The following is a 12,619-nucleotide window of genomic DNA, read 5'->3' as shown; positions in this document are numbered from 1 at the left end:
TCCCCAATGCAGCAAAATGGACTTCTCACAATGACTTTTTTTTAATTTAGCGAATTCAAAGTAATATCAGTTGTATTTTTCACATTTGTTTATCATCAACTTCAAGTCTCCATCAAAGATTTCAGCAAAATGATAAATCCATTTTTTACTCAAATTATAACATTTTGTCATAATATATTAAAACGTAACGTTAGCTGTCATAAAAATCTTCATAGCTGTCATAAATTGGCTATACAGAAACATAATTTAATCTTGCAAAACACATCCAGGAGATGACTCAGCGCCCTGAAGTAACGTTACAAACTGCGCAATAATATCCTTTACAAAGGAAATAAGTTCACTAAGCAAACACAACAAATCAAACCTGTTCACTAAATCACTTGACGTCCGGTCTGCACCTGTAGCTTTACAAATTGTAGGCTTTATACAAATTTAGAGTCTAGTCCGAAGACTCTGGCACAGAAGACTCTAGATCAAACGAGTCAGTTCCGTGTTTGATCTTAGAAACCGCAGCTCGGTGGAGAAATTATTCTGTCGTCTGCTGTCTGAACTAAGGTAATAAACATAACGGGCAACTTTACATTTATGGAAGGGTGTGCCTAAAAACGGCACCTCCTGGCTATATAGGAACTATTCCTTACCCGTGGGTGACTTGTGGGGGAATGTGATGACATGGGGACAAGTTATGGCGTCGAAAATTATGCCATGTAAACAAACAAACAAAATATAAACACACCTCTCTGCGAGCTGCTGCGATGCCGGAGTCTCGGCGGTTTTTCACGGTCATGTTGTTGTTGCTGCTGCTGCGGTTCGGTGTTTCCTGGGACCTCCCTCTTGCTACCAGGCGAGTCCAGCTCGGCCATGGTGAGCTGCAGTCCCGTCAAAACACGGCAGCGGACAAAAATAAAACGTTTCAGTGGCCAAAAGTATTTCTTCTGGACGCGTTGCAATCAGATCTTGCCCCGACCAGACTGGGTCGTTCTCGGCTTTGCGATCTCGTTCCCAGAACAATCTTGCCAAACAGGTCGCCAAAGGTCACATTTTCTCCATTTCAACGGTAGGAGGTCCATGGATCAAAAGCGCCGACTAGCAACAATGCTCATTAGTGCAGAAACTCACATTTGGATGCGCCATTTATTCTGGGCGAATAGCGCACTTTGGCACACTTTTGTGCAGATGTTTCTCTACAAAGGCCCTCTAAAGAACAATGTCTTTATCCTTATTTCGCATCAAAGTTGTTCAACGGCATCAAACTGTTATCCAGAGATCAAACTGCACTTATGAGCTGGCGTGCTAGACGTCGCTTTCGATTGATTGCACACGTCAGTCTGTCCCGCCCACCGTTATCCATATATAGTAATGAAGGTGGCAGGCTCGATAGCTATGCAGTTTTAAAATGAATCGCTAGAGGCCGTTTTTGCACCGTTCAATGATACAAGGTAGGCTTTTTTGATACAACGTTGCAAATCAGCTTAAAATGTTGAAATTCAACGAAAAAAATTATCGTTCACAATTTAAAAAATTATTCATGCACTTCTAGATAACAAAGTAGATTTCTGTCGCGCTTAAACAACATCTTAGCCAATGAAACAAACCTAGGTGGCACTTCTTTTTATCTCACCTGTATCCCAGCGGAGGGATACATACAAGGTGCTGCGGTCCCGGTACCGGCTCGACCGACGTCGACTGCAGGGAAGATTGCAGATTCAGGCAGAGTTGTGTCGACACTGAGCAGTTTTCCGATCACTAGGGCAGCATTTCTGCAGCAGGCGGCAGGTAGGTATACCCAGCCATACGTTAAGATTGTGTCTGAGACGTAGGTGTCCGTACTTGTGCGGTCAGCGGTCCCTGAGCGGGCGGGGCGCGCGTACTTCCTGGTTACCCAGGGGTGCAGCCGGCAGCAGGTGGTTGTGAGGTTGACTAAATAATTTTACTGGGTCATGCCTGTAAAAATTCTCTTTCTTACGAGTTAGCCAGATTTCTGCAGCGGAGAGGCTAACGGTATAATCTGCCAATGACGATCTCATATAAATCGGAAAGGCACAGTTATTTGTGAAGAAGCCTGGATACCAGGGTCCGGGAGAAATTCCTAGGCTGAAAAATGAATGGGCTCTCGTGACCGACACTGGGTCTGAAGGGCTGTGGTGCCGGAACTCGGGCAATCCGGCAGTTCAGAGCGTCTATTCACCTAGAATAAACGTTACACAAAGGTTAGAGCCTGGCAACATGGACAGGATCTTCTAAAATGTGTACAGAAATGGTCATTTAAAAGGGGGGAGGGGGGCGGATCTCACTTTGGTGTGACTGGGTCAAAGTATTGTGTATTGTGCACACAAATGACGTGGGTCCAGAGAGCAGAGGAATTAATTTAGATATTAACAATAGACAAGAGAGTGATCTCACTGAGCGAGTCTATGCATGCATTCAGTGTTTCCTTTGTTATGGAGATACAGATGAAGATGAAATGTTACACTGTGATATCAGATTGTCACACCTGCATTGTCTGTAGAGCTCACTCACACCTTGTGCACAGGTGAAATGTTTTGTTACCTGTGCGATCTAGCCTGGAGGGAACCCTGTACCTATTACTGACGAGACAGAACAAGATTATGCAAGGCAAGACAACTAAGACAAATTATACTAATGTCTGGACCTGATGTATAATTGCACAACATAATTCGAGATCATTTGTGAGCAAGAGATTTATTTTAAATAGCGAATTTTAGGGGGATAACATGAGAGTAACTAGTTGCAAAAAGATAGTTGTACAAGCTGGCCTGTACAAACAGTGATTTTTATTGTGTTTGAAGAAGAAGTCCTTGGTCCAACCAGTCATCACAGGTGACAACATAGATTCACTGACCCCGATGAACCCATCTCAGGTGTCAGCCTTGTCTGTCAAAACAGGACGTCTTCTCTTCTGGGAAAGAAAGGAAACCTGACAGTCTTGTATATCAAACAGAATACAAATGTAACGTTACCTGCTGAACCAGATGTACCTGAATGATGTAGTAGCCAGATTTGTCTACAAAGAAAAAAGTACTTTCTTGAGTAATTAAGACATACCTTTCTGGTGTACCATAACATGTGTACACACCTACTGCTTCAGGGGTAGATAAGATCTCCCATCCCAATCTTCAGTATTATACATCTCGTATGTAATAAATAAGATGTCACCAGATCCTTGAGAGTGTTTGAATTGTAACCCTTCATTATAAAGCAGAGCTCTTCCATAAAACATGACCATCATGGGAGGGTGTTGTTTCATCATCTCTGGAGCTCTGAGTTTTTACATGCAGTGCCAGAATCTTGTGTGCAAGAATGTTGAATGTTATACAATGGGAAAAGTTATTTGCTGTAGGATTACTTATAAAACCCAGGCGGAACCTGCATACAGGGCGTGTAAATAACAATATCATTAGACTGGGAGCTTTACTGTGACTTTTGACCCCGGCTTTGGGTGTGGTCGTGGGAAAAGGATTTCAGATGGGGTGTGGTAACGGCCAAATGTTAATGACCAAAACATTTAATCAATGATAGCAGCCAAATGTTAATTTAGAATTACATTTATGAAATCAATGCATCAGTGACCAAGTATTACAGAACAAGGAATTATTGTTTGGTCTTTGATGGAAAAAAAATTATCATTGGCAAGTCACTCGCTTTAATTGATTGTGGAATAGTGGGTACCACTTGTTTGAAATGACTTCATACACCATATATAAATGTATGTTCACTGTATGTCATGCTATTATGTTTGAATTCTGTAATGTGGACGTCAGAACCTTTAATCATAGTCCACTTTGCCAAGCCCATAGAGGTAGATAGGCTTGGCAAAAGGGAATATAATTGTAGGTTCTGACATCGCAGTGGAAATGATAGCAGGCAAATTTCATTCATTATTTCATATCAGTAAGATGATATGTATATATAGCCAAGTTGCTTATGTGAAAATTAAGGGAGAAACATGCACACATTATCATTATGCCCGAAAACGGCACTTGCAAAGACCATTTATTTTTTACCCATGTACATTTAAAAAGAAACCAATGATGAAAGTTAACAAACAGTAATTCTCCCTATTGGTATTGAATAAAATTCTGTCTGTATCATGTTTACTAGCAACCATCTGAGACTTTTAACTACTTTTTAATTGGTGTCTACAACAGGTGTCCATATATATGTGTATGTTGCCCCCGTCTTCTGCTCCCAATAAAACAAATTCCCAGAAACATGTGCCACTGATTGTCTGCTGACGTACATGTGGGGACCATGCATATACAACATGGCTGCCTGCTATACTTGCACTGAAAGAACAAAAGAAACTTGACCTGTCTTTTTTATGACAGATGACATTATACAAAAGGTCACCTTAATTACTCATCTAAATGTCGTTGCATACAAAATGCTTTTTCAATTATGAAATAAATGATAAAGTATAAATCTGAGGTGCTGCTGAAATTGAAACCAAGAAAATGGGCTTTCAGGTGTATCCCGGGGTTCAGATGTATATGTGGAAAGAGAGGGTTGGACTCTGCTTTCCAATACTGTGCCCAAGACACAGTGGAAAACAGCCAACTGCCCCTTTGGCTTCAAAGGGACTATGGGACTACTTAAAGTTAAACTCTGATTATTTTTTATATCCAGGATAGTATTCAACTGTGCTAACAGGTGGTCAGTCCTTAGGTCGAAGTTCATGTCTACTAACAGGTGTCATTGTCCAGGTCAAAGTTCCTTATGAATCTATTGTGTAGATTTGACATGGGCTGGAATATGGGTTTAATTTGGAAACTATAGATTTTGTAATCTTGCACTAAAAACATCCATGATTATCAAGTTAAGATACTTCAGCAAGTGAAAGTACTGTAATTTAGAAATGCACAAATTGAACTACAAGTTTCTTTTGGGTTGCAAACTGTAATATTGTAACAGGTGACTTCATCTGGGGTCTCCCAGTCTTTGGACCTTGACAAACTGATTAGTTCTGTTAGTTATAGTCTGAGGGAGAAATCTTGTGGTTCAAAGGAAGGCTGAACTGAGGAATGTATCCACCAGAAGATATGCCAGGCCAGGAAGGTTTTGTACCATGAAATGAACAAAAAAGTAACAAATTTGATTCTATATCACTTATGGTATGGATTTGTGTAAAAGTTCCACTGAAATAGCAATTTGTAATCAGGACACCATGCGATTGTCGACCATCAAGTAATTTTGTTTACCAAGCTTTGATGATGTGACATAAGTGAACTTCAAGGCATTCTCTTCAAGAAAATATCAGAAGAACCAAAGACCAAAGGATTTCATTTCAAGACTGCTACCTGACAATAACAACATGAAATATTTGAATGTGTTACAATAATTGCTAGCCTTAGGTTTAGCGTAAAGATAGATGAGCTAGGCAAGAAATCTATTACTATTGGAGAAACTTCTTGCTAATATTTCTTTCTGCTGGGTCCTTCTGAGATATTTGTTCTTGTTTTTGCCACTGCACTTCAGTCTTACGTGTCATATTTCATGTTGTCAGCACTTTGAATATTCAAACCAAAATCAAATCTTCCGTCTGGGAAAACCATGCATACATAAGTGTGTAACATCTGTACAGTGCTCACATTCGCCAGAGGAGTTGTCAGACCTGGCACCACGGACACACCCTGGTCTTGGTTTCTCTTGGGTTGTTCTTCCAGACTTTACTTGTTAGAGTGAAGAAGGTAGCTTTTTACGACATCTTTCTTCAACACTTCCAGATTTACATTGTTTTTAATTGTGCTGTTGATAAGGCCTCTGTCACACAGGAGGAAAAACGAGCTCTGAATTACATTTTTGGCTGTCCTACATTTTGTATGTCTGGTATTCTCTCTGATATTGCACGATTCTTTGGGGCATCGGTCAATGTCCGCAAGTCAATGTGATCATGATAGGGTAGATTATCTGGCCAAAAATGTGCTTTGCTTTTGGGTGATTTTGAGATTAGATGACCTTCAGGCGATCAACAAATACGGCTGAAGCTCACCGGCTGTGTGACTGGGATTAAAATGCCATATTGTCGATTGTATCCTTCATATTTTTCCTCCATTGAGAACTTGTGATCAGTGTTGGCATTAACCTGTTAAGAATATTGATTATTTATACTCCTTATCGTATTACATGCTGGTGCAATGCATATGACATTTGAAACCTTTCCTTTTGTAAAGGGTAAATTAACATTGCAGGTTAGTATACGGAACGTCATTGCTGCTTCTCAATATTGCGTTGAGTGAGTTTTTCTGTTCTCCCCAATAGTTTGCCATGGCGAAGTCTCTGGATGGCGGGAACAAGGTGTGGGCCCCGCACTCACACGAGGGGTTTGTCCTGGGCACCATCGTGGACATGGGCTCCGACACGCTCACCATAGAACCCTTCACCAAGGAGAGGAATGCTAAGGTAAGGACTGGGGTTAGACACTCATATTCTAAGGGCTGTTACAACTTACACAGGAAAAACAACAGTTGCATCGTGTGCTGCACCCATCTTCCTTTCAATTTCTGAACCTCGGTTGGCATTTGTTGAAAAAAAGGTCCCCTCACTCACCTGTATTTTTTTCTGATAATAATTTTTCCTCCCTACCAGTAGCAGTATTTCATTTTCCTGAAAGCAACCTTAGATATCTATCTATACTTGTTATGTGTACTAAAAGTAAAAACAGCATAGTTGATATGAAAGAGAAATGGAAGAAGAATGGACGGGTACCTACACCTACATACAGCTGTTACAATCAAACTGGACTTAGAAACAACCTGTTACAGTTGCCTAATACTTTATTTTGCAATGTTTTGGGAGGGGCTTAAGATTTAGGGCAACATTATATGTGCACAGTTGTTATCCATACAGTCAAGCTATGTCTTAGGGTTAGTTAAGATTTTCCTTTTTTTTTCACAGCCCTATATTTTCAACTGTCTATAAAGTTTATCTAGACTTTCAACATTGTATTTTCATAGCATCATGGCATCTCTGGTCCTAAGTCATTTTAAGTATCATTCTTTTTTTTTTCTCCTTTCTTTGCTAACATATTCTGTTTAAGTCTCAGTAATATCATTCATTCATTTTCTTTCTTTCCTTTGCATCTGCCAGGGTCTGGAGGGGGTATGTAAAGTCAATATGTTTTATCTCTTTTCTTCAATCAAAAATCACAACACAATCACACAATAAAGTCAAGTGACAACTTCTGAATGTTGACAGAGTTCTGATATGTAATTTACTTCAATCCACTAGACTATGAGAATCATCATACCGTTGGTATTTGTCATAACTGAAAAACAGGCCAAATTTCAAATTTGACAACTGGAACATGCAATCTAGAATACAATGGTATCAATGAGAACTATGAAATTTCTGATTTACAAAATTTATGGAACACGGACATAAACCGCCAAAATATTGATTTTTTCAGTGATTCACCAAATTAGTCTACAGTAAAGAATGAAGTAACCCTTTTTTATTGTTGTGTTATATATTATGGAGATGACAGAATATTCTTTCATGCAGTATTTTCTTGAATAACTACACGTTCACATTGCTTTGTTTCAGGTTGTTGACACAGGGGTATGTAGACTAGAGTTTCTGTTTTGCAATATCTGGATCAAATTGTGCATGCAGCTAACAACTACAATCACAAAGTTGCCTAAATTCAACCATATATTTTATTGTTGTGAACCAATCACAGATCTGCAGAAAGCATGAGCTGAAAATATCAAAGAGAAAAAGAAACAAAAAATAGAAATTGATGTCTGCCAATAAAAAACAACCTCATATTTTAACGTTATTGACCAATCTCAAAAACCATGACCTGCAAACAGCTGTGAATGGAGAAAACAAAGTGAAAAGAAAAATCAGATACCATAGAAATAATTTCTGAAAGGATCCTGGATATAAAAGAATATCAATATGTGCTGATAAAAGGATTTTGAAAATTGAATCATGTTATGTCTTGTAAGATATGAAAAGCTTTCATTCGGTAAATACGATTTCTGCCGTGAATACAAGATGCTCATGCTACTTAATAAGACAGTTTTGCGAAATCAAGATCAGTGTCGTTTGGCTCAAGGTCTTTCCAAGGTCAAACTAAATTGCCAATGTTCCACAAGAGCTGCTGCCACTTTGATATTATGTCGTATGCAGACAAGGAAGAAATCCTGTAATCCTTTAGCTTGGGAAAAGGGAACGAATCTTGCTGGTGCAAATTTGAGCCTGGAACTGTTGCCTGATTGGCTGATGTACTAATTATGTTGGTTGTACCCTTCTCTCTTAGCCAATTACAGCGCCCTTCAGTGATGTGTACCCTGCAGAGGAGGATACTGACAAGGATGTGGATGACAACTGTTCCCTCATGTTCCTGAATGAGGCCACACTCCTGCACAACATCCGACTGCGCTACAAGAGGGAGCAGATATATGTGAGTCTTTCATTCTATAGTCTACTCTACTTACTCAACTCATACATTTGGTTTATTATCCCTGCGACCATTTTCATTTTTAGCAAATTTGAAGCAAACAACTTTAATGTCTAGTGGTAATACTCTACTTGGTCATAATTATTGTCTGAGTGTCAAATGAAAAACACTCCATGTAACTTTATCAAAAATGATATTATGAAGATAAGTTCTTTGGATTAACATTCAATGAAGATGTAACAGATGTTTGTTATTTAAATCTGGGAACAGTTGCCATTGATTGTTGGTGATTTAGAATGATTGTGAATCAAGCATCAACACTTGCCTATCTGCCTAATCCATAAATGGCAGGTACTGTTGATGTAACACTAACAGGTTTTTTTTTTTTAACTCTGTAACAGTTGCCATTGAATGTTGGTGATTTGAAATGATTGTGTATCAAGCATCAACACTTGCCTGTCTACCTAATCCATAAATGTCAGGTACTAATATGTCTTCTGTCTTTCCTAGACATACGTGGCCAACATCCTGATTGCAGTCAACCCTTACCATGACATCCCCAAGCTGTACGCCTCGGACACCATCAAAGGCTACCAGGGGAAGTCTCTAGGAACCATGCCTCCACACGTGTTTGCTATTGGTCAGTAAGATAACTTCTAGTAACTCCTTCACCAATTTGTATCATAAAGTATCATGAACATGAAAGAACACTCAGCATGTCATTGATTGTGTTTAAGTGTAAGAAATGACGGTCACACAAAAATAGACTATTCAGTGCCTCCTTCCATTACTTCCACATGTGCTGAATGTCTTAGAATGCAATATTTTGAGATGAAAAAAGGATCTAGGTTACCCTTGTAGTGTATCTTCTATTGTGCCTTTAAGTCTTGTGGAAATGCTGTCTTACAACACCCCCTCCCTTCTGTTCTGCAGCTGACAAGACGTACCGAGACATGAAGGTGAACAAGGAGAGTCAGTCCATCGTTGTGAGTGGGGAGTCTGGAGCCGGGAAAACAGAGACAACCAAGTACATCCTCAGGTATGTATGACCTCTCATGCACAAAGTCTAAGATGCATGTAGTAGTCATGCAGTGATAGGCAACCAGATATAGCAATTTGGTAGTTGAATTTATACTCTCTGTACTTTACACAACCAAATGTATGAACAGCAAAATTCCTAAAATGTAAGAAAATCTCTGTGATGCGCACTTACAAAATTAATGTGGTAGTCATTGAGTGATTGGCAACTAGGTACAGCCATTTGGTAGTTCAATTTATACTCTCTGTACTGTACACAACCAAATGTATGAACAGCAAAGTACTATCCTTTGGTATTTGGAACAAAATGGATCAGAGATAAAAGATCTTTCACTCTAGTCTGCAAATGTACACAAGACTACCTGGTATTGTATTTGCTGACTCAAGTATTGTATGTTGATTGCAGATATCTAACTGAGTCCCATGGATCTGGCATGATCATTGATCAGCGAATTGTAGAAGGTAAGACCATCCCTTGTGTCTTCAAGCACAGCAATATGTAGGATCAGTTAGACATCCTAATGTGTTTAGCAGATTCAGGACAAATCAGATACTGAATTACGTCAGAAAACGTCTATGTATCTCTCATCATGTTGACTATGTATATCTTTCAAGCTGTCTTTGTTGTCCTTTTGTAAGTGGTGTGCATGCACTCATATCATATGTTTTTTTTATGTATATAAATAAGACCCATTGACTTCTCTCATGCATGTTGGGTCTGAAATATTGTACACTGAAATGCCACAATAGTAACATATGAGTTTATAGACAACATGTATTCTGCAATGCTCTTTTTATTTGCATGCATTGGGAGTTTTATTAGCACCAGGACCTAATAACTATCATTCCTTGGGTCTTAAAAAATCTTTGTCTGGAGTCCCAGAACTGACTAGAAACTGTCTATTGTCTCAGGCTATAGAAAAGCCATGTATTTTATCTCGGTCTGTTGAGCTGTTCTCAGTTCACACTGACTGCTGTTTCACCTCCTGGTAGATCCTTGACACTCTGCACTGAACCTCTGCCCACCTCTCCTGCTGTAGCTGAGTACTGTCCCTCCTCCTCACCCCCCACAGCCCCCACACACTCTGGCACCTCCTCGTAAGTATCTCAGACCTCAGACTTTCTCACTCGCAGCCTTGCAAAGGCTGCTACAGAAGCATGCAGCAGCCCAGCCCACCAGTTCTTAGTAACTTCCATGAAATGCATGAACCATATGCATGTGGATTGATTGGTCTACATATTTTGCTGTATTTGATCTGCATGAATTCAAAGTGAACCCACGTTTCAGATCTCTTGTGTAGGCAGACATCACATACAAGATTAGTGTTCCGTGATTGTATTTCCCCCTCTTTTGAAATGCTGTACCGTAACCAAAACCAAGACTTGTTGCTTCTTGTGTCAGCCAATCTAGATGGAGAACAATATTTGCATTTCCTTTCTGTTCCCATTGTCAGGCTTAACTGTAATATTTGAGATGTACTATGTGGGCAATAAATGTTTGACTGTCTACAACATTGCCTCCCCCTATCCACAGCAAACCCCCTCCTGGAGGCCTTTGGTAACGCCAAGACTGTCCGTAACAACAACAGCTCACGTTTCGGCAAGTTCGTGGAGATCCATTTCGACCACAAGGTTAGGAGGATACTGTTGCAATGACTTTAATTGCTACATATACACATGCTACACTGTATGAGATACATTTTGCATCAACGAATACTGTCTATCAAATAGTACATTTCGTGAATAGCAACGAAATACCACAATACATGTCATCCCTTCATATACATGTTATGTAGTTCTAGGTGCAGACAATTATAATGGGACTGACATGAGACTGTGTCTAGTTAAACAGGGCAAATGGTTATTGTGATAACCCTTATCATAATGTAGGTTATAGTGGCAGATATGCCCTACAAATTTTCAACATTTGCAGACTGTACTCAATGCATAGAAACTCTTTGAAAAATAAATATGCTTTTTTAGCTTTATTTTTAATGACTGAGTCAGTGGAATTAGCATCTCCCTTGTCAATCCAACAAATGCACAATGTTTTATACTTCAGTTTGTTTTACACAAAAGTCCATTATAGTTTTAGAGCCTGCAAGGTTGTGAATTGTATTCCATGATTTTCCTTTTCTCAAAAATCCTAAAGCACATCTTTTTGTTTATCTACAAGAACAACTGCTTTATTTTGAGATCATAGAAACATGTATTTGTTTTGTTTTGTTAAGACAATCACTGTCTTAACTGTCATCAATATATTTTTTGTAAGCAGACATACTATAATCATTGCAGGCCATTGATTCTTGCTTGTTTTTACTTTTGACATTTCTGTTTTGTTTTACTTTTTCAGCGAACTAACGTAAGAGACCCCAGAGGCTGCCCAGTGCAGACCTAGTGTGGTGCACGCCTGGAAAACAGGGAGCACGTCTCACTTCCCAGGGCTATGTCTGGTGCAGGCTAGTTCTCTTGGCAGAGCTATGTACAATGAGGACAGAACAGTTTTTAAAGAGCTACAGAATTGAGATGGCAGAATATAGGATCTGTCATGAAAATAGCATAGAATGGGTAGTAGAGCATACCCTCGAAAGAGCTCAGAGAACTGCCTGCACTAGATGTGGCCATGAGATACTGTAGATGTAGTGCTTCTCACATAGCCTGGCAGGGGTTGGAACAAGCTGGCAGGTCCAGGGGTAGTCTTCATTCCATTCCTGATGTCTACAAACCATTTTCTACTGCCGCAAGCATTGGGAGTCCCCTCAAACTTTTATTGCTTCTCGGAAATTTGTAAAATAAAATAGATGAAGAAAATTTTTAGCCTGTTCTCCCACAAGGTGACCAAATCAAGGTCATCAAGATTCTTTTTTCAACTTCTATTAGAACAATTTGGCACTCCATAAATCTCTACATTTGACTCAAGTATATAAACTGACCTCAAAAGTGACGCCCCTTGACGTAAGTATTGGAAATCCCTGCCTTGCTCGTGTGTTTGACATAACAGCACTGACCTGGTTCTTCCTTTACTAATGCCCTCTGCAGGGTCTTCTTTGCAGGCCCTGGGTGTGCTAGAATAGAAATCCTCACTGGATTTTTGTGTGCTGTATTGAATTAAGGTTACTGTGTTGTGTGTTATAGACCTATATACTTACTGGGGTT

General features: G+C 39.6%; 2 protein-coding genes across 12 annotated transcripts in view; one reads left to right on the top strand and one right to left on the bottom strand.

Annotated features, from left to right (window-relative positions):
• LOC136434130 (mitogen-activated protein kinase kinase kinase 15-like) overlaps positions 1-1,011 on the bottom strand; it is a 34,046-nt gene extending 33,035 nt beyond the window's left edge. For 5 of the 6 annotated variants that reach the window (XM_066426897.1, XM_066426903.1, XM_066426923.1 and 2 more), the window contains exon 1: positions 737-1,009. In XM_066426897.1, the coding sequence (XP_066282994.1) occupies positions 737-863 (127 nt within the window). In that variant the 5' untranslated portion in view covers positions 864-1,009. Of the gene's footprint in view, positions 1-736 lie in introns of all 6 variants that reach the window. The other variant, XM_066426931.1, reaches the window with a different exon arrangement.
• Positions 1,012-1,639: 628 nt separating this feature from the next.
• The window catches only part of LOC136434171 (unconventional myosin-VI-like), a 33,393-nt gene continuing 22,413 nt past the window's right edge, over positions 1,640-12,619 (top strand). For all 6 annotated transcript variants that reach the window (XM_066426972.1, XM_066426970.1, XM_066426962.1 and 3 more), the window contains exons 1-7: positions 1,640-1,776; positions 6,280-6,420; positions 8,285-8,428; positions 8,936-9,065; positions 9,359-9,464; positions 9,870-9,925; positions 10,998-11,095. In XM_066426972.1, the coding sequence (XP_066283069.1) occupies positions 6,286-6,420; positions 8,285-8,428; positions 8,936-9,065; positions 9,359-9,464; positions 9,870-9,925; positions 10,998-11,095 (669 nt within the window). In that variant the 5' untranslated portion in view covers positions 1,640-1,776; positions 6,280-6,285. The remainder of the gene's footprint in view (positions 1,777-6,279; positions 6,421-8,284; positions 8,429-8,935; positions 9,066-9,358; positions 9,465-9,869; positions 9,926-10,997; positions 11,096-12,619) is intronic.

Source organism: Branchiostoma lanceolatum, chromosome 1, assembly GCF_035083965.1.
Source record: "Branchiostoma lanceolatum isolate klBraLanc5 chromosome 1, klBraLanc5.hap2, whole genome shotgun sequence".
Classification (NCBI taxonomy): Eukaryota; Metazoa; Chordata; class Leptocardii; order Amphioxiformes; family Branchiostomatidae; genus Branchiostoma; species Branchiostoma lanceolatum.
The sequence above is the reverse complement of the archived record's forward strand: the minus strand, read 5'-3'. Positions and strand labels throughout refer to the sequence as shown.